The sequence below is a fragment of the Pogonomyrmex barbatus genome, unplaced genomic scaffold (genome assembly GCF_055798465.1).
Source record: "Pogonomyrmex barbatus isolate J1 unplaced genomic scaffold, ASM5579846v1 scaffold21, whole genome shotgun sequence".
Classification (NCBI taxonomy): domain Eukaryota; kingdom Metazoa; phylum Arthropoda; class Insecta; order Hymenoptera; family Formicidae; genus Pogonomyrmex; species Pogonomyrmex barbatus.
The window spans coordinates 1738087-1761338 of record NW_028297118.1 but is presented as its reverse complement, the minus strand read 5'-3'; the positions used below and the strand labels follow the sequence as shown (position 1 = coordinate 1761338).

General features: G+C 38.3%; 1 protein-coding gene across 10 annotated transcripts in view; it reads right to left on the bottom strand.

Annotated features, from left to right (window-relative positions):
• LOC105427027 (uncharacterized) overlaps positions 1-17763 on the bottom strand; it is a 55500-nt gene extending 37737 nt beyond the window's left edge. For 3 of the 10 annotated variants that reach the window (XM_089078152.1, XM_089078153.1, XM_089078155.1), the window contains exons 1-4: positions 17548-17763; positions 16180-16260; positions 13533-13718; positions 1611-1829 (exon numbers count right to left, since the gene is read on the bottom strand). In XM_089078152.1, the coding sequence (XP_088934278.1) occupies positions 1611-1829; positions 13533-13718; positions 16180-16260; positions 17548-17748 (687 nt within the window). In that variant the 5' untranslated portion in view covers positions 17749-17763. The remainder of the gene's footprint in view (positions 1-1610; positions 1830-13532; positions 13719-16179; positions 16261-17547) is intronic. The other 7 variants (XM_089078156.1, XM_089078158.1, XM_089078159.1 and 4 more) reach the window with 4 other exon arrangements.
• Positions 17764-23252: the final 5489 nt, after the last annotated feature.

Here is a 23252-nt window from a genome sequence, read left to right as displayed (position 1 = left end):
CTACGTATATCTTAAAGTGGGGAATATTTACGGCTGTAATATTCTTTAGCTTTAGATGATTTCACTTAAAATATTAAATATAAACTCAATATAATGTAGTATTCTACGCAAAATTATTTAACCAATCGCAAATAACGGGATAATAAGAATTATGCGGTATGAAACATCTGATAATCTATTTAAATTAATTCGTCCATCTCCGATAACCAATAATAATGTACCTTTAATATATGATATATTCAATCAATGGTATTTATGTCACGTATCACTCACGAAAATATTCAATTAATACAGGTTCTTTCACACAAATTAATGATGCATGATTTTTTTTTTTTTTTACATCACTTTGAGTAACAAGGCGGATCCACACTTTACGATAGAGATTTGAAAAATTACTCTTCTCAATAATAGATGCATCGCAATAAAACCGCGATACACGTTTCCGTTATTTTCTTTTCACGGCAAGCGACATCAACACCACTGTACTTTATTAACGCAGCCCAACACTGAAAAGGATAGAGCATCGGGCGTTACTTTACCCTTTTTGACATCGACCAATTTTCAGCGGAGAGATAATTAAAAAAAATTAAAAAAAAAAAAAAAAAGAGACGACACACTTGCATGAAGCACACGCCACATGGAACGATCTGCGAGGTCGAGGCTGGAAAGAGGCAGAAAGGCAGAAAAAGAAGAAAGTAGAAAGAAAAAGAGATTACTAATGTTGTCGCTTGACCCATTAACACGAACAATATATTTGTATAATATTTAATGTCGTAAACAGAGATGTATCGAGTAAAAAAAATTTATAAAAACAATTTTTTCACGCAAGCTATATTTTCATCTTGTTTATGTCAACACGTATCTGCGTAACATTTCCTTGTCAACATTTTGAAAAATAAAATTTCGTTTCTGTCGTAAAACTAACAGCTTTTATCAAAATTATTTATATTCATCTGAGATTTTGTTTAATGGGACAATCGCCAACACAGAATATAGCGTCGGTATTTTGACGTCAGAAATTATGCAACATGAAATATTTTTCCTGCATTATGTTAAATTAATATCTTGCTTCTATTTGTATTACGTGCTTTGTTACGTTTGTATTGTTTGTATTGTATTGTTACGTTTAACGATACATTCTACTTCATTTTACTGAAATAAAGTTCTGTCGCAATCCACCGACAATTAAGATGGAGAAATAAAAATAGAACGAACAGTTTGGACATGTAATGAAGAAAAAAAACAAGAAGGAAATCCTCTGTTGTCTAGAGACTCGGGAAAAGATCTGAAGGGCAAGATATAGCGTGGACTTGGTTGGACTACGTAAAGAAGGATATGCTGGACGAGGTACTCAAACCAGATTAGGAGAAATATTTAGGAAGGACGGAACAAAAGCGCAAACAAAAAAAATGGGAGAGATAAACAAGAAGATTGGGAATGACAAAAAAAAAAAGAAATAATTGTGAAAGTAATGTAAACAAGAAGAGGGAAGAAAATGTGAGAAATGAAAGTAAAGAGAGAAGAGATAGATAGATAGATAGTTATAGACAGAGCAGAGAGAGAGAGAGAGAGAGAGAGAGAGAGAGAGAGAGAGAGAGAGAATGCATTACCGCAATGCTAGCCCGAGATTGTGCGGCCTTAATGTGGGCTTGAAGGTGCAGAGGGGGGTGGAAATAGCGGCAGGGGTCCCGATTGCATCGGCCCTTGACAGCGTCCATGCAGACCGTCACAGAGCCGTCCTCGTTCGCCTGCACCGTCTCGAGGGGGTGCGCAAACCGGCACTCCGTCTCGCCGCGTTTGCACGCCCCGCGTTGAAACTCGCGACATACCTACAGCAAGAGCGAACACGCATGGCATGGCACTCTATCTATGTGGGCAAAGGGGGGGGGCGGGTCTGGGGGGCTAGAGGCTGGGGGGGGGGGCTGGCTGGCTGGCTTGGCAGGGCCGGGGGCGCAAAAGTCAGAAGGAGGATCCTACGGAGTCGTCGGAGTGAGGAGGAGGGAAGGGGAGGTGGGAAGGAGGAGGGGGGGGGGAGGGGTAGGCAACTCGGGGATAATGTGGGTGAGGCGATTGTTCAAACGGTCGCTGCCTCTCCTTCGATTGCGATCACACATCACGCCGTGCTCGATGGTTTGCTTGGAGCTAAATGAACAAGATAGATGGATATATACAGAGGAAGAAAGAGAAAGAGTGAAATGGATGATCCTCTGGTTGTCTCTTAGTGATGAAAGAACGATGACATCATGGTGTCATGACATCGTGATATCATAACTGCGAGTGTCTCTATTGATTTACGTTCGAATAATGTCGGAATGTTGCATTAGATTAAAATTTTCGAGCAACGTAAAAGAGTCTTATGTCTTTTATAACGTGTTCCTGGATTAAAATTTAATCTTTTATTTCCTTTTGTGCGTTAGACGGTGGTCTTTTGTTCAGACAGTTTGTCTGAATTGTACACATGTACGCTAAAGTTTGTGTTAAATTTTTATACCATGTATTTGGCATTTTGTAAAATTAAATTCGGAAATCGATGCATACTGTTAAATTATAATAATTCGGAAGCAACAAAATATAATGTATAACAATTGTCAATATCATGACCGTCATGAATCTTTTCAATCTGGCGGATTCTTGATGGATCTCAAACGTTGCGGAATGAAAGGAATTGACTCGAGTAGGATAGTAGTCAATACTGAATGAGGAAGTAGACATCTTTGATGAACAGCAGATACATCGAGGAACATTGGCGCGTTACAGAGTAGGATTTTTCTACTTTGGCGAAAACGAGCACTGCCGTGGATATACGTTACAGAACACGCAAAAAGTCAATTAATGGCCGACTGGTAAATTAAACAACTTCAAAGCGCAACTGCGTCGTAATTTTACGGCGTCTTTCAAAGTTGCGGTCTTTGCGTAAAAAAAAAAAAAAAAATCTTCCTCGCGGATTAACTTTACTAGCGCGCGGAAGGCTAATTTATTAAAACAAACAAGAACAAACATCCTCTACATCGTCACGCATATGTATTCTTATCTTATCCACCGCGTAAGCTTGGATACAAGTTAATTCAATAATTTATGTTAGAAATAATTCAAAATAAAATTTCAAAAATATTAATAAACATGGACAAATTGTTATGACGTCGAACACAACACACTTGCATTAAGCAGATTTTGAAAAACTAACATAAAACAAATGAATTTTTGTAAAACGGCATATTTATCTCTCCTTGTGAATTTAATTTTCGCGACTTAACTTACGCTGAAACTTAAAATCAAAGGGATAAAAAGTATTAGAAGCTTGAAAACGTATATCCACAGTTGTGATACCTGGCCGCATAACTACTGGCTAGGCTTTTAGTGTATTTGGCAGCCACAGAGCTCGTGCCGAACTTGGCGAAATGTACAGGCGGGACTATGTCGTTCTTTTTACACAAGACGGATGATATACAGAGAGGCAATAAAATATGCGTGAAGAGAAGAGAAGAGAAGAGTGTAGAGAGAAGGTAGGGCGGGTAAGGAATGAAACATAGAGAAAAAGAAAGAGAGAAAGAGAGAGAGAGAGAGAGAGAAACAGTATTAAAGAAGTGAGAGTAGAGTAGAGTAACGTATAGCTAGCAATTGGATCGAGTGATGCGAAAGAGCGTTCCGTTTGTGGACTTTCGGGTCTGTTTCGGGGGAGGCGTTAAAAAGAGCCAACCTGACATTCCTTCCTTTTTATCTAGTAGTTCTTCCTTTTTTTTTTTCTGGCCGTTGGTACGCCATAGTTTCTCAACACTTGGAAACTAGCCGCGAGCTTTTGTACTTGGCGAACTCCGTCGGTGTTCTCCATCGATTTTCTCCGCGTGTCTTTTGTTCTAAGGGGGTTCACCTTCAGCGAAAAAAAAAGCGGTTACGCTAAAAGGGGTGTAAAACGACTTGCTCTCAAACAGATATGTGTACATATCTCGTAAGGACGCGAATACTTTTTTGTCGAGAGTGGACGGAGGGTCCGCGATGCGACCGGTCACGTCTCGCATTACCGGCTAATTTTAGCATCGGCGAGAGAGAGAAAGAGAGAGAGAGAGAGAGAGAGAGAGAGAGAGAGACTGATGCTTACCAACGCCCAGAAAAGGGAGAAATTAGATCACTCTACTCTCTACTAATGGAGCTAAAATACCGTGTTCAAATCTGTCAAAGAGGCGTAGCACGCCGTTACTCGGTGCACCCTCGCCCCGCCCAATAAGGTCGAAGGACACGGAGTTTGGATGGCGATCGGGGAGGACAAGGGGTAATACGATAAATGCCTCCACGAACATCCTCCGGTGTGTTATCAATCGGGTTAATACACGCATGTGTTAAAGGAAACTCTGCACATGCATCACATACCATTTCCTGTGCATTTTCACCATGCCTCCTGTCATGAGAGAAGTAGCAAGTTAGACGAGACCTCTACAAGAATACGATATACTCGACGGAATTCTCTCAAGATCGTTGTGAGGTCGATTTAGATCGTTGTGAGGACTATTGAAAAAAAAAAAGCGTCGATAAAGGAATCCAAATCTTTCGTCGCAAAATAAGATTAACAAAAAAAGATATTAGCTAGTCGCTGCAATGTCGAAGCAAAAATCTACTTCTCTCAAAGTACTTGGATTCAGAGCAACAATTTATAGTACCATGCACATTACGACTTTCGAAATCTATATGTTGAAGAAGCGCTAGCCATTAGTTGTTTCCTAATCGAATTCTTTTTCTCATCGGACAAACCGCCATGTACAGGCTTGGCGCTTGTACATGGGACATTTGTACTCAATGGTGGGCAGTATCAGCAGGATAATAAGCGTAACAGCGCATCTCACGAGCGTCACTTTTGCACACACACACACACACACACACGCGCGCGCGCGCGCGTGCACACACACACACACACACAGAGTGCCGCTCGCTATATTTGCTTTACTTTTGCGCTCGCCTTGTTCGAGCGTGTTAATTCAAATGCGCGATAGAATGTGAACCGCGGGTTAAAGTGCGCGCTTTCGGCAAGCTGGCAAGTTAGGAAACGCACACATATACAAACAATAAACGATCAAACGAAAGAGAGAGATAGAGATAGAGAGAGAGAGAGAGAGAGAGAGAGAGAGAGAGAGAGAGAGAGAGAGAGAGAGAGAGAGGGGCACACACGCACACACATATACAGACAGCACACAAGCTGCGTGTAGAAACACAAGACACAGTTGGCTTGTGTAGAACTACAAAGAAAGAGAATGTATGACAGACGTGTGTGTGTGTGTGTGTGTGTGTGTGTGTGTGTGTGTGTGTGTGTGTGTGTGTGTGTGTGTGTGTGTGTGTGTGTGTGTGTGTGTGTGTGTGGTGCGTGCCATATCACGAATTGTTGCGAAACGGATAGTGTAGTTGACACTGCGACTAAAATGAGAGACAGATGCGACAAATGGTCCTTTTGAATTCCTAATTAACGGACGGACGGCAAGTGGTACGCATCGCGTGAGAGAGAATCGATTTGAAGTAATATTCATATAAATTTTCGCCCGAGGAAAATTACATTACATCTGGACGAATGCAAATAAATAAGATCCTAGAGTTTTGCGTCACGAGAGAAATTATTGTTTAATTTGCATTCTGTTATACAACGCGACAGCCAATTTTTTTCCTTTACATAAGAGCATAAGAGCAAAATTCTATTCTAGACTTCAATTAATTATTCCATCCATTTAATGTAAAGAAAGCGGTTGATGACTTTTATTTTCAATACTGGTAATATTTCCTCTGCTTGCGTTAAAATCTTGCGTTAAAATCTTTGTAAATTAAATCATTCCAAAGCCAGTTGTTTGCTTATTGCATAAAAAATATACCGCCACTCTCTTCATTATTCCTACAACTTGGTTCTCGATAGACCGATCGATTCGGTAAACTTAAAATTTCAAACGAATCATTGCACACAAATTATTAAATTTGTCGCTACGAAAATCACGTTCCTTGTATGTACATGTATGCGTAAACAATAATTGACAGAGATATGCGTTTATTCGCCAGGTACTATATTCTTTAATATAACCCGCGCTTCATTTATTGTTTGTAAATTCACATTTTGCTAGAAATTTTCTATTGAAAATTTTTTAAAACGCGTGAAAAAAAAAAAAACCAATGTGAAAAGCAGCATTAATAAAATCAGCAGCGACGCTAGCGTCGCGTGCATCGCTCTTTATGAGAAATTCAATACAAAACGCTTTGTTAGCAACATAAAAGATGTGAAAAGAAACTTATATCGCACAAGCGCACACATAACACTACGGAATTGCAGAAAAAAAAAAAAGAACTTAGAAAACTCATGAAGAATTGTGTCATGTCTCAGATTGTATCGGTTCCGTATTCGTTTAAAGTGTATGCGAATATTTATGTACGTATGATTGTCTGTTGTATACAAATATATATGTCAAATATAAATATATATATATATATATATATATATATATATATATATATTTATATGCGGATAATGCGCCAATAAATATCAAAAATTCGCATGCGATCGCATAATGTAAAGCACCTCCTCCTAGCTGTAAAAGTAAACACTTAAATTCAGCTGCGCTGATGTATACAACAATTAATAGAATTAGTAAAATAAGTGATGCGTGTTTGCGATTGCGAAAGAAGAGAAACATAAGATACTCTGGCGCTGAAAAATGAGATATACATGTATATGTATATATATATATCGCATACTTGGTAAATTCGTATATATAAAAAAAGTACATGTATATAATACATATATATATATATATAGAGTCGCAAAAAGTATATATATTGCCGAAATACACAATATGAAGTACACGAAAAGCTGTAAAGAGCGCATTAGCTTTGTGCAATTACGCCGGGCTGGCCGGTGCATGCCCCGATTGCCGGCGGTCGGATATGCGAATGCGATATACAAACGACGAGAGAAACTTTCTCTCGTGAGAATTTCTCACGGGACAAGAGATCAAATCTCTAAACGAAATTAAAATCGCTCTTATTCCAACGCGCGAATTCCAAAGCCACACTCGCGCACCGACCGTCAGCGACCGGCGTGTGCGAAACTCGGCGGGCTCGGCTAGCCAACGAAAATAAATGTATGCGTGTGTGGTTACTACAACGGAAACCAAATCGTTGAGACACAAGAGAAAATAAATCTCGCAGAAAATGGGGGGGAAAAAATCCCACTGATTGCCAGTAAGAAAGAAAACAGAACAGAGGGACCATTAGTTAAGTGCCGGCCTGTGAAAAAGAAACGATATGATGTATGTATGACACACATATATATATATATATATATATATATATATATATATATATATCATACTTATATATGTATATACAAAACATAGTATCAGCTCTTCCGTTTGTCAGAATATGAGTATGCCAGTGAGCGAGTATGGAGCAAGAGCCCGTTAACATTGAATAAAAACAGTTGAAATTAATGGATATCACTACTCTTCATTCACTAATGTCATTCGCTACTACATGTCGTGAATGTTACCGTATTGCTTTCTACACTCCCCTGATTGGTCAAGCTTTTCGCGGCGTGGAAGCAGACGCGCGCGCGATCATCTTTTTAAATATTATAAAAAAAAAGTCGATGACGGACGAAGGAAAGAAATGTTTGATAAAAAAAATTATTTACTTCGACAACTGCTCTTTTATATATATGTAACTTTGGCCAATCAAGGTTAAAAATATTAATGTACTAAACAGCGAAAATCCAAACGTATTTATATCGATATTAATAACATTATTTATATATATATATATATATACATACACACATATATATATATATATATATATATATAAAAACAGGCAGCAAGCAATTAATTCAAAGAGCATTAATAACATATCGTCCGGGGGAGATGGAGATCTTGCGATCTTTTCTTCTCGCAGGTGCAAAGGTCCGGGAAATAAGGAGGCGTTTGAGATGTTGAGGCGGAATATGAATATCAGAAAGAAATGGGCGAACTTTAATGTCGTCGTCGATATGGATAGGAATTAATAACGGATTTAACGGAATATTCTCGCGAGAGGCGTTTTATACCTGACTGATAGTCGATTATTGGTACAATTCCGATCGAGTATCCCGTTTCTGAATATGCTGAAGAAACTATTTCTCATTTATAAGCGGAATGCACTATATAAAACAAGTTTCTTATTCTCAAACAGAAAAGAGGAAAAAAAAAAAAAGAGTAATATACAATCCTGGGCATACTTCGCGCAAAGTCGTTTTTTTCAACCAAAAGAGCAAAGGCAACGAAAAAAAATAATAAGTAAAGAAAATACAAGAAGACTAAGGTAAGACATACAAAGCACACAAACTTTTTGGTCATTAAGTGAACTTGTAAGAATCAATAAACAGTCTGTGCATAGTTTCCAGTTTCAATTATATTTCTTTTATTTGAATTCATCATCAATAAATTTCACGTGACCCGAACTCAGTGCAAGTCATCGTAGTACATCACAAATAGGTATTGTTATAATTACTAATTATCATCGTTATTGTATGTTACCAAATATTATAATAAGTGTTACCGTAAGACCAATCGTAATTAGTTAATAAATCGATCGATATATTTCCGATATTTCTATCTGCAATATTTAATTAAAACGACATTACATTGTGTATATCCTTACTCTTTTCGTAAACGTTTCCTTTACTTAATCATAAATACGTGAAATCGATCATATATTATCTCGGATGAGGGATAGAGAGGGTGCTATCGTTCTTACTATGGTGATGAAGGATGAAAGACGAGGAAGGAGGAGTAGAAGGAGGTTTTACGTATAATTATAATTACGTATAATAATAATTACGTATAATTATAAAACTGATTAAAAAAATAATAATAATAATAATATCTCGCGATTCGTACTGCTAATTCGCGCCGAAATAATTCTCTATTCCGCCCAGGCTGGAAATTATGATGCTAGCGCAGAATTAATTTTTCTAGTCTAGTTTAAACGAACGGTCGGTCAAACTTTCAATATATCGATATATTTAGAAAAAAACACTATATCGCATTATACATATAGTGTTTTTTTTTTTTTCAAATGAAAAAAATTTGCGATTAAATCCGCCGCCGTAAATTCAAATAAAGATAGCGAGTTACATTTCCTCTCTCGGCTTTACGCTCTACTTCGGATACAAAATACAATTAATTAATTAATTAATTAATTAATTAATTAATTAATTTGTTAACCTACCTACTATGTACACATATATCACTATGTGCGTATGCATGGATGGACCGGCGCGTGTATAAGCGTCACGTATCTGTATATGATTTTCTGCATACGTACATAAATTTATATTTCTCCAAACGCCGCGAAGCGTTTTTTGCATTGCAAAAAAAGTCACCTTTTGCTACAGGTGCGATTTACTCGCGAGAAACCCGCGAGATCTTTCGTCCGTTGATTCTCGCGATTAACGTAATACCAATGGCGATAATAAGAAATTTGGTATGTCGGAATAATAATCACATACACAGATACGAGGTACAAGCATGTAAATAATCAAACTGAACCGAACTGAATCGATACACGACTGTAACGATATTCTCTCGATTTTCCTTTCCTGCTTTTTCTCTTTTTTTCTAGTGAAAATGATTGCGAATTCTTTAAATTCCAATCAGCGCCGTAATTGCCATCCTTCGTTGCCTTCGACTATGCGGGTAGTTAACAATAGAATGGCTAAATCTTAATTATTATTAAATAAATAATTGTTGTTAAGACGTATCACAATTATTTATATTTATTTATTTCAAATAATTTTTATCAATAGAGTCCGATATGTTATTTTAATATACCATTTTTTAAACAGTTGTTCCTCTATTTTGAAATAAAAAAAAAAGCGTAATTAACGGAAAACAATCCTTGTCCTCCTTTTTTATAGAAAATTAATACTCTAGGCAGGCTTAGAATTCAGCCGTTCTAATGTTTTGTGACCCTCTCATTTTCAAATTACCTCTAAATATCGAGAAAAACATTTAAATATTTCCTTCCTTACGCGTGCCGCTCGATAATTTTCGATAATATAGTAATGTAAGTTTTTGACTTTTACTCTATAAGTTCTTAATTCGTTGCTATATCTGGCTATAGTGGGTACCAAGAGAGTCGAACTACCCCGTAACGGAACTACCATTTGCCCAAAGCGTTTCTTTCTCTATCGGAATGTAAAATATAAATTTATCTTATCTCTCTTCTCATATATTCTCGCACGACAATCGGGAACAAGTGGATTAAATTCGCTCGCTACGACGAATTTCCAAATAAGAAGGGAGGGGCCGTGCGTCACGGCGGGGCCCGACCACGAACCAGTCGTGAAAACTCGAAATTATTTTGCGAAAAAATACCACCTCAGCCAGGAATCGAATCTGGATCTCCTGCTTACCGGGCAGGCATCTTATCCCTTCGATTACCGAGGCATGTGATGATATTTTATCGCAAATAACGTGTTTAGAATAACACGTCACAATACAATGATACACATATATACGTATATATATATATATATATATATATATATATATATATATGTATATATTACAATATACATGTATTCTCTCGAATCCCCACGACCGGTACTCCAGGAGAGATGGTGGTCCTATTCTCTCGATGGATGCAGGTCGGATGCGGGTGATCATCGCGAGATAAATTCTCCAAAAAGCATCCCGCAAATGGACCGACGCGAATTTTCGCGCCGATACGGCGAGCCTGCGAGCTCGATTTTCACTCATTCCCCCCCGCCTCGCAAAGATCAATTCGGCACGCAAAGCCGGCCCGCAGACCGAAAACCGACTCGTAAAACTTGTTAATTTCGCGAGGGGCCGCCGGGCGAAACGAGAAAAGAGGCGATGTTCGGCTCCGGGGAAATCTCCGCGAATTCGCGCATTAAAAAACTTGAGGCGCATACGGACGCCAAGTTTCACAAGGCGATTTCCTGTTATTGTTTCGGAAACATTTCCTCTCCTCTCGCCCCCTCACCCGAACTGGAGCCCGCGTGCCGAAGGCCGAGGGCAATGTTACACGATTGTTACCTCGGATCGAAGAAAGCGCTTTGCGAAGATCGCATCTAATAATCCGGAAAAGCTTCGTCCGTTTTTTCTCCCAAAGTACTTATAGAGAAGAATGATATTACATTACTCTACGCCAAAAACCTACTATTTATTCCTACGTATTCATTGTAAATATATATCTAGACGAAATAATTAATTCGAGAAACGTATTTGATAGAAGTGACAGAATTGTTGCGCAACCGTCTAAATAAACCGTGTAAAACAATCACGTTGCATTGCGAATCGAAACGAAAAATAAGTATACTTGTACATTATATTTGTATTTGCAAATCAGTCAACGACGATGTTTTAGTAACGATCTACGCGGCAAAAATGATTTTTATTTAAATGTATTTTTTTTTTTTTCAATTTTTGTACAATATATCAAAAATCGGTGATCGTCGAAAACTAAATGTCTACAAATATAAATAAGTACAAATCGAATCACTTGTCGTGTTGTTAATTAATATTACACGAATATACATAAAAAATACATTTGAAACAACACAGAAAAATATTGAAAATTGATATGGCTTTTCTCATTAAAATTGGACAAATTGATAATTGATAAATTAAATAAATGTTGCTAACCAGCTAAGCGGTGATAAACATTTTTTTTACAAATTTTATGTGATTATAATTTGTCAAAATAAATATGTCAAATACAGAGTAATTACAAGAATTCATCAATATCGTAAAGTAAAAATCTATGTATATGCTATAAATCAAACAAATCGACAAAGTTAAAAAAAAAAAAAAAAAGTTAAAAGGCTAAAATAGAAATTTTTTAAAACTTTGTTGCCCGCACATTCGCAAATCTGTCTACTCCTATCAATAATCATATATCTATATAAGTTAATCATCACGCTTATCGTTATTACGCATTAGTTATTCATCACGTTTTATCGTTGCCATTATAGTTCCCTGACTTAGGAATTTTACATAATCTTGATACTTTTAGACCTTTGTGATCGCTCGCGATCTATCGTCGCTCCCTAGGAATATCTACTGTATCTCTACGTGCCGTATCTTAAATTAGATTTGCTTTGTTCGCTACATCTTACTGGATGTCGATATATATTACTGCTTACTGTCATTGCATCGTTTCCGTCTCTCTTCCGCCATCCTTTCGCGCTACAAAATATATGCACCAAATCTTTGTTTTTTTGCAATTCGATCTCTCTCTCTCTCTCTCTCTCTCTCTCTCTCCTCGCTACTCGTCATTTTGTGAGTTTATGAGTTTACCCGACCTTTTCACACAAAATTACACCATACAGTTTCTATATTTATCTATAGAAAATTATTCATCAAAATATCGGACTATAGCGGAGTGGTATGAATTACCACTCGTCGTCGTAATTGCGATTAATTTCGGATCGCGTGGAGCCGAAATTGTCGAGATCGCATATCGTTCGCTAATCAGTGACTACAGTTGCGCTAACGCCTCGAGGCCTCTACCATCTCTCTCTCTAAACCGCTCTAATCGTAAGATACATATCTCTCTCTCTCTCTCTCCTCGCGATCGAACACGTGACATTAGTTGAGTGAGCGTATAGAAATATATAGCGCTTTGTAATCCTAACTAGACTCCACTCTTCAAAGTTTCTCTCCCGTTCGTTATCGCGCGTTCGTTCGTCTGAACGAATGTCCGATTTCCAGCCCAGGATCCAGGATCGGTGCTCCTGGTCGCCTATCGATCTGTCGCGCGAAGGTAAGCGAAGGTAAGCCATCCGGCTCGCGTAATCAGATCGCCTTATGGCGATCCGCGCGGCGTAAATTACTGTAATTAGCACACGCGCGTCTATATAACCCGTCGTGCGAAATCAGGATATTCTGCGGTGCCCGCTGCAATTTCATCCGTTGTCATCGTTACGCTCTAATCACCGCGGGCGTTCCGTTACGCTCCGTCTGATTAATCCGCCCGACGTATTACGTCACGCTCGCGTGAGAAAGAAAAAAAATAGAAGGGGGGGGGGGGAAAGAGAGGAGAAAAACGGGCGAGGGGGAGGGGGGGGGCGGAGGAAAAAAAAATGAAAGGACGCGGCGGCGGCGTCGCGATCAATCTCGCGTCCGGCGTCGAGTCGAGAAGTCTAAAAGCGTCTCAGACGTCTCCATCGAGAGAGAGACGTCCGTAGTCTAGTAGTATGCGTGAACGTAAATAAGATTGTGAATGGGATGATGGTGGGCGTGGGGGTTGTGCAGAGGGGTGCACAGAGACGTCGTGGTGATGGTGGTGGGGGATGGTGAATGATTGACAGATTGCATCGTGGATACGGGCGACACCTGATTGGGGGGACCGGCCGGCACTTGGTACACGGTACTGGGCGCGGCCATCGGGCACCTTGAGGCCCCGGCCACTGCGCCGTGTTGGGCCCCATGCTGTTGTTGTTGTTGTTGTTGTTGCTGTTGTTGTTGTTGTTGTTGTTGTTGTTGAATGTAGTTTGGTGGTAGACATACCTCGAGGCGGTCGGTACGCGGCATCTTCTGCGGCATCGCCACCGTCTGCGGCACCACGCCGAGCGGACTGCCGACGCCCGTCGGGTCCGCCGGACCCATTATCGCCGGCATTATCGGGCTGGGCGCGAAATACGGGCTGTACGTATTGCCAACCTGCGGCATACCGGTCAGGTACGGATTCGTCGCCTGCGAAAACACACCCGGAAGAGATCCAGGTAATACGGATTAGAAACACCTGTCCCCCGCCTTCGCTCGATTCGCGATTCCCCCCCCCCCCCCCCCTCCCGATTGTGCACGTCGCGATTACTCAAACGCGTGCCTCACATCCGAACAATTCTTATACGGAATACTTGGTAACAATCGATGGGAACGGAAAAGATAACGATAATTTTTCTTCGAAAGTATTAAATTTCGAATGCACACCGCGTCGTGGAGGAAGCGCGATTATTTATTTTCTAAATAGATTTTTTAAAAAAAACTAAAAATATTACAAAATATACAGAAAAGCGTTACAAATTAAAATGCATATAAATAATCAGTTTGGACAAATGTAAATATGCATTTGATCGTTTTGGCAATAATTATAACACACAGACGTATAGTTTTGATTGCAAATAATTAAGTAATGTATAACTGCTACTAGAAAAAGACTAGAAAAAGAACTTTCTTGCAAATTTCATTTCAATTCGAGTGGTTTACTTCTCCAGCAAGAAATTAATGTTTGCCCGTTTATGCCATCAATTACCAAATACTCTGTATATGCAATCTACCATTTCTAAATGTCGAGTAAATTTTGCATCAAGGTACATTAGAGCTTTGCGAGCAACGTTTTCCGGTGTTTATTAACTTTAAGACGCAATATATATTATCTGGTCTGTGAAAATTACTCGTTTCAATTTTAGATGAATAAACAACATTGTAAATATCTAGTGTAATAATAATAATAACGTATTAAATAAAGGAAAATTATATATTAATGTATATCAGAAAAAAGAAATTAATACATGATAATTTTGAATTGCTTAATTTATCAAAGTGAAATTCTAGAAATGTTAAACAAATAATATACATAATAAATTTATATTAAAATATGTAATATGATAAGGCATATATAAAACGCAGAAATCATATTTTTTTCTCAATTCACACATCTTGAGCAAACGAAATCACGATTAAAATTTGAGATTACGATCAGTTTTATTTTTTTCTGAAAACAAATTCAATTCAATGCTAATCTTTTTCCAAATATTACAATAGCTTAGACAATCTCAAATTCAAGGGCTGTAAAATACGTAACATACGTAAAATATTAATTGTAAAAATTGTTATGCACGTCTATATCTTAATTACACATTTAAAATTGCTTTATTGCCATTTGTATCTCAAGATTGTTATTTTAGCAACAAAACTGTAATGCTGATGATAAAATAATCCGTCGGAACGGACAGTGACTTTTCGAAAAAATTTTCTACGTGATAATGTGCGGGATTAGCTCAAGGCGGTAAACCTGAAAAACATGCTTCGGTTCGAAAATGCCAAAGACGAGAATCTGTAAAGAAAGTCGCGGCTCCTCGTTTACGGATCTCGCAAAGCCTTAATCGTCCTTTTTCTTTTCTCTCCCGTACCCTCCCCTTCACTTTTAACGACAAGCGTACGTTCCCACACGAAGCGTTTGGTTTTGCAGCGAGAGCTGGCTCCCAGAAGCGAAGGCAGGTAATTTCAAGCGCATCCGAACGAGCGGAACACTCTTGTTCCTTCTTCTCAAAAGCCTCTGGTATCCTGGGAGCTTTCGTTGTTGTAAAAAAAAAAAAAAAAGCTTTCGGAAACGTGGCCAGGTAATTATTGGAAAATAATGGCTGAGCAATATTTACAATCAGCAACTTTTCAATGTGCCAAGAAACAAACTAATATAATCGAATTAAAATATTATATTATATATTATATATTATATATTATATATTATATAAAAAGAAAATCAATAATATATAAATAAATTCCAATTAGAGAGATTACCGAGCCTCGCATCCCTTTTCTCTTCATTTCTTTGACTCTCACAAGTTTTATATTCTTATTATGTTAATAAAAAAAAAATTATTTCTATTTATCACTTAAATATTTATCGTTATATAATGTTAAACACGAATGAAATATAAAATATTTTAAAGAGAGAGAAGAAACATTCGTCGCGTTTTTTTCAGAGCCAAAGAACGCGCAGATTTTACTTAGCCGCAAATACTTCATGCTCTACTCTTATACAGGAAAACTTTGAGAGAACATGGACAAACAAATTTTCTTTCCTCAATAAACAAACGAAATATTTCGTAAAGCATGCAAATAAGTTATTTGACTTACTATGCGGCGCGCATTTTAAAATAAAATAAAAATTTAAGCTTTCATAAATAAACGCACTAATTATAAGTGCATCGCTCGAGTGGCTATAGTGGATGTAAATTTGCGGAATTTAAGCGCGATTCATTTCGCATAAAAAAATATATTGCAAACTGTAAATAAATATATACAGGCCTGTGAGACATAGTCTTTTTCGGTTGTAAATTCGTAAATAACGAGCGTCTTTACGTCCACCATTAGCCAGTGTGGCATTAAATTAACTAAAAATTAGTGAAAGCCAACCAAAACCAGGAGTTACCATAAAGGCGTGGGTAGCGAGAAGTTGCTGCTGGATTTGCTGTTGAAGGTGATGGTGTGGTGCCGGAGGTGCCGGTGCCTCCTGTTCACCAATGACGTAATTGGAGAACACACCAACAATCAACCACAACCACGTGAGCCACAGCGGCAAACATAGGGGAAAGACAGGCAGTCATAGTATAGGGTTCAATGTCGTAGCAACAAATATGAATGTATGTCATGAATAAAAAAGAAAACCGAGGAAACGTTAATATAAACGAGGAAGTGTCACTCATTCGAAACGAGATAATGATGACCTCGCGCGTGTTACGAAAGCGATCGCCTCGTCGACTCGGAAAAGAACGGAACGGAGACGTTTCCTCGTCGGATCGTTTTCGGTGATTTGCTCGGATCGATCAAAATTTACCCGAGTTATCGCGTCAACGACGCACGCGATGTCACGTGAAATTTTGACGAGTCGACGAAACTTTACCGCGCCAAACCGTTGCCCTATCGCTCGGAAGTTCGGCGTGTCGGCATTGTGTTTCTCCCGTAATTAATGAATCTTCCTCTATCGCGAATGATAAGTATATGAGTGATATTAAAAATTTTTGCGATAACAATCCAACATGTCCGCACTAAGTTCACCATGTTCTTAACTTGCGTTTTATATTCTTGAAAAGTAACTTGACTTTAGAAATCATTCATGGAAGAATCCTTGAATATAAAAAAATACATTTATAAATACATCTCGAGTCTAAAAGTAATATTGAAAATAGTGAAAAGTAAAAGTAAAAATTATAAACATTGCAATATCAAAAAGACTGACTAATATAAAATGGAAAATTACATCGTTACATCGAAGAGACTCGATTTTTACAAATTGACTGTCTATCAATGTATGTGGATAAATCAGGTTTTACTCTAGGAAATGGGGATAACACTGACCAAGAACATGCGACGTGCTGAACTTTATTTCTTAAAAACTTTATCTCTCAGTGCAATGCCCGCAAAAAAAAAAAGAACGCAGGTAAATATGGACGGCGAAGTGCTGCGCTTACGTGTGACTCTAGCGTTATCGGAGGAGCTTGTAAACTTTAATCCAAAGTTAACATACGACAGATCGCATACGCAAATATATGCCTTCTAACATTAATAGCGCCTAGCTTTGAGAATATCGCGACACTAATGAGTGAAAGCTTTAGACACCACGCCGTCGATAATCTACGCAACGTTGCCTACCGTAAAAAGATAATCTAGTTGGTAAACCCTCGAACTAAACACAGATAAAATTCAGATCTTACGGTCGGTGAATAAAAAAGAAAGTATGTGAATATGTGGACAGCAGAAGAAGTGTTGCAACGAGGAAGTGTTAATTTGTCGGACATACCACTGCGGGTACCTGCCCGGGCACGAGAGGCTGACCCGGCGTGAGGCCCTGCTGAATCTGCTGCATCAGCGCGTTTTTCAGCGCTAAGTGGTTGCGCCCGTTTATCAAGAGTTGGTCCTTCAGATGCTGCGGGGGATGGAAATACTTGCAAGGTGGCTTCTCTCGATTACACCGGCCCTGAAACAAAAATGCACGACGCATCGCGTTTAAACGCTGCCATCAAAACTCGCCGCAATTACAAACTCGCGATCAATTACAATAAATATTATAGTAAATTAGTATTTTAAATATTATAGTAAATTAATATTTATTTTAATTTGATCATTGAGCGATAAACGATATCAAAAATTCTATTTAACAAACGGCTTGAAAGAGTCTACGTTCGATTTATAAAGTTTTTTGTTAAAGTTGCGATACGCTTATAATAATAAAGCCTTCACCAAAATCAATTGAATAAATTAAAAGGCGCCATCTTCTTAATCGATATTAAAGCAATAATAAAATTATCGTGTAACTGTTATACACTGGAGTTGTATTGTTCACTGAATTTCTTTCCAGTTTGTCCTCCGTCGAAACGATACACAATTATTCCACGCAGTATTGTTCCAACAATTAATATTGCAAGCTGGATGAATATCGACTATAAATGTATTAATAATGAAATTGGATGAGGGGTCGCAAAATATAATCCCAGGTATTCCGTATCGTCGCAGGCATAACGATCGGTGAGATATCTGATATTCGTATCAATGATACTATAATATAATAATGCAGATACTAATTTTGCGATGCTGCACGCTCATAATAGTCATAATTACGTATACATATATATATATATATATATATATATATATATATACATATGTGCGTATCGGACACGATATTATCTTCGACACAATTATATAATATATAACAAAAGTATATGTATAAAATTCGATCGCACGATTTATTCCACGAAAGGAGTGCGATAATTGATAATAATATTTGATACATAAAACTGGTTCATAAATTTGATTGATATCCGGAAATTACACATCGACATCTATTCTTCATATCGAGTTCTCGTTTACTTTCTCTGCCCTCTCTCTCTCTCTCTCTCTCTCTCTCGCTCTTTCCCGCATCTCCTTCTCATAATTTGGGTGTTGGGACGAACTGTAACGCGGTTTATGAGGTAAGTTGCGAGTGCAAGGCTGGAATACGGAAGTGGCTCGAAGGCGGGAAAGTGGAAGGAGCACCGTCGGGAATGCCGAGTCTCTCGGAAAGAGACTCGCGCAGCGTGCGCGCGGAGAAACGGAAGCCCGCGGGAAATGAAGGAAGGAAGGAAGGAAGGAACGGTGGGAGGGAGGAAGGGAGAGAGAGAGAGGGAGAATAGGCAATGGAGTGGTTGCGCTCGGTGTCGCGGTGGTACTAATTAGACCTTAACAATATTAGTTCAGGTAAGACGTCTATATAGAACCCGGGGGTAGCCACCGCCAGCCACCCGTGCTTTCTTACGGAAATCCAGTGGCTTTCGGTAATAGCGGCTTGCGAGCGTAAACTCCGTCAGAGACAGAAGGGTTGCGGCAGTTGGGGGGGTTGGCCGAGGGGAAGGGCGGTCGGGGTCGTGCTGGCGGTGGCGTCGGCAGGACGAACGCTCAAATATCGCCTAATTAAGCACATTCGAGAGTTTCGAGGAATAATGTGTAGGTACCCGCCACGAGAAAGTTTCGACCCATTGAGAGGAAATGCCCCGCCCTCTCCCATCGTCTTCGCCGTCGTCACCATCGCCGTTTCTCCGCACCGTTTCGCGCTCCTTGGGAGCAGACCTCTCGTTGACACGGGACGGTTTAAGCTCGACTAATTGCACGAGACAAGATTCGAGCGTTTGCTCTTGCACAAGCTACATGACATCTACAACGCGTATCGGTGAATAAATGTCTGATGCAGACATCTAAGGCTCTAGCGTTAATAACGTTTGTTTCTTGTAAACTTTTACGCTTGATATATTTGCCCTGCTTTCATTTTCAGTGTAATTAACTAACCAAAGTGATCCTACAAGTTGGTCAGATAAAGATTCCTTTTTTTCAAGAGTTTAACTAGAAATATATAAATAATTGAAAAAGTCCAAAGAAAAATAAAAAGAATATCGAAGATCCACAAGTAAATGCCAAAGTAATAATGCAAATAGATATGTTTGCGCAAAGTGCTTAAATTAATATATTTTCTAGATAGTAAACGTAATATTAAAACTGACTTAAAGGGGCTACTGATAAGAAACAGCATTCTCCAGAGAGCTATGAGAAATGCTTCCAATGTTCTAATTTTAATGAAATTTTAATGATACTCAGAAGACCTATGGAAATGGATAGCTTTGTAAATTTTATCGTGATGAAATGTTTCATAAAATCTTTTAACGATTAAATTTTACACAAACTTAATTTTAATGCCAACAATATTATTTTAATACCATTTAAAAATCAACAGATTTCATTCCTTTCTAGCAAGCTTTGTATCAAAATTCGATTCATAATTATTTCAAGAAAAGTGTTGCGTACAATTTATTGTCAAAACGCAGGTTTCGAGCAAAAACTGTTAATTAAATTTTAAACATGTTTATATTCGATTACAATATTCGATTCTACATTATACATTGATACTATTGAATATTGCCAAATTATCTTTATATTTTATATTTTAATACGCATAATTAATAAGTATAAATATATTTATGCTCATACAAATATTTAATGCAAACGATAATATTAAAAACTGCAACATTTATTAATCTACATTTATTAACCTACATTCTTTCTTATTTCTTTCTTATTTGCGATAAAAAATACGTTAGCTAATAGTGCACATGCTATTCCTACTAGAAAAAATTATTAACAATAGAATTAATGATCTGTGTTAAATTCCATTGTAACTACTAAATAACAATTTGACATTTCAAACAAATAATGTAATTTGTATTAGTATGCATATATAGATGTATGCTTCTGTTTAGCTGTAAAATTTACAACGCGCACGCAACAATATATTGAATGAGTTACTTCTCTGATTCTGAAAACGCACAGGGATAAATGAGTATGTATGTATTTGAGAGAGTAATAACTAATATTTAATTTTTTTCATTCAAACAGAAAGATTGCGTGATATACTAAACGTACAAATTTGAGATTACAAGATGTTGTGTAAAATTATCTATACAACTGTTTGTGTGAAAATAATTTCATCATCAAGTTACAAATGCAATTCTTCGTATTGAGAAGAATTATAAACGGTGGAAACGCTGAGAGAGGAAAAAAAGTCCAATCGATACGGTAAATAATCTTCAACAGTTCGTTTCTTGATAATTCATCGGCGCGAAACGAGCAGGTGTGTTAAAGCCAAAAAATACTTCCCAGTCGATTCGTACGAGCGCAACGGGGAAACTGCCGTGCCTTCATTGTTTCAGTTTCTTTCCGGCATTACAAAAGAAACGCCGTGGATGGAAGCTCGTAGTCGGAGGCTCGAGACCGACTCAATTACAGTCGCTGAGCGACGCGATAATTGGGATCAAGATTGATTGTCTTCCTTCCTTTCGCGCTGACCTCCCACAAATACAAGCTACTCGGAACGCTACATTTTCTTTTTTCACATAAATAAACCAGTGCGAAAGACAAAATGCGTCTAGACGGAACACGCTTCTAAATTTATTTCTTCAAATTATCGTCACATAAATTTTAGCATAAAATAAACCCAAGTCCTATTTCAGTATATATAATTACGTATTCAGATCAAATCAATTTCATCAGAGATGAGAAACATCAGAAAGGCTTTATTAATTTATTATTTTTAAGATTTCCGATTTAAGAACAAATTGTACATGTATCCTTTAGAGTTAATTTAGCTTAGTAACGACAAGTTCACGTAATCTTTCGTCGTTTAAATACAGGAAGAAGAAGTACAATGACAAATTAAGAGCTTATACGAATTCTGTAATGTGTTGTAAGTATATGTAAAATAGTGCAAAATAACATTTTCATTTTACGTTAACGTCGTTTATTCAAGTCAAGCGACACAAAAAAATTTTATCGACATCATTATCAATATCTGGCTCAAAATTATGAGGATATAAGAAATAAAAAGTATGATGGTAAACCGCGCGATAATAATTCGTAGCTCGAGAGACTGAGGGCGCTCGGATCATTTTCCCCATCCAGCTGCGGAAAAAAACCTACGCAAAGACATCCGCGAAAACGACTCGACGACGGGGCGGATAGAAGGGAAAAAGCAGAAGGGTGGTGCCAGGCGGGCTTGCGGGATGGGTACTCACTTCATGGCGACGGGAGGTCGATGTCGAGCAACCTTTTTCACCTCGATAAAGCCCTGTCGTCGAAGGTGGCCGACGAACACGATCCTTCAGACCCGGGCTAACCCCGTTTTATAACCTCTCACCCATCTACCCCGTCAGCCCCATGTCGCAACTCTGCCGCGCGTACGGAAGCACGAGAGAGCCGAGAGGGAAAGAACGTGTTCTCGCCGTTGAAATGAGCATCGCAGACAGAATGATAGAGAGAAATCATGCGGACCGAGAAGAAGGGAAAGAAAGAAAAGGCGAGGAGAAGAAGTTAGGTAGATAAGAGGTGCGAAGGGGAGAAGGGGCGAAATGTGTATGCCGTCCGTTGAGCCGTGCAAGGGCTGGCTGCAGGACGGGTAAAGCGAGATTACTAGGATTTGCGCGTAGATTTGCATATCGATTTTCCCGGCGAAACAGTGTCGTATGGTGCGGCAAAGTCCCCGCACACGATTTGCCTTAATTTCGCCAAGGGAAGTATCTGCCACATTAGCGTGTTGGCTGTTTCACGACATGGCGATGTAGTTTCGAATCTAATCACACGATTCCAAATTACCGGTAACTCTCGCCAAAAATTGGGGAAGAAACGCGCCTTTAAGCGTAGCGTTGAGAAAAAGGAATTTTTCAGAAAAGAAAATACTACCTTTGATTTTTCTCATACCACGATCTTCTCGAAACGAGAAAAATCTTTTTACATTGTATCGAACTTGACAGTATTATCATTATGCTTGTACGAAATATAGGTATTATTTGTCAGAAAGAAGAGAGAGAGAGAGAGAGAGAGAGAGAGAGAGAAAGAGAGAGGGGGGGATATATGTACTTTATAAATTTATCAGAATATGTACGTGTAATTGAAAGGTACTTTTTTTCGAGTTAAAAGACGTAGATTTTACGCAAATGGTTAAATGAGAAATTAATGTATATAAAATGTATAATAAAAAAGGACTGATGGGAAAGTTTTTTTTAATTGGCTTTGGAGATTGATTACATATATAATGCTGCGGTGTAAATTAGCTTTGGACAGTTTAACCGTTCGCTTATTCCGCAATATCTTTTCACCAGGAGCCAGTAATCGGATCAATAACGAAAAGGCATCGACGACGAAGATATTGAGACAGGACTGTGGGACGTAACCAGCGGATATTGGTGCGATGATAGGCCAGATTGAGAAAAACTTTGTTATCTGGATTACTTAGGGGAGTAGAAAAAACGTAGCATTGTTCCCCGATCGAATTTACGAATTTATCTATACACGCGGATGGACTCCACGCGGATGGTCTTTCTCAAGAATGGTCATAAAATGTCTGTATCCATTTTACTATTATGCGATTTCCGCATTTTTACGGATGTCTTATAAACATCGGACAAACATACGTATGCATGATAT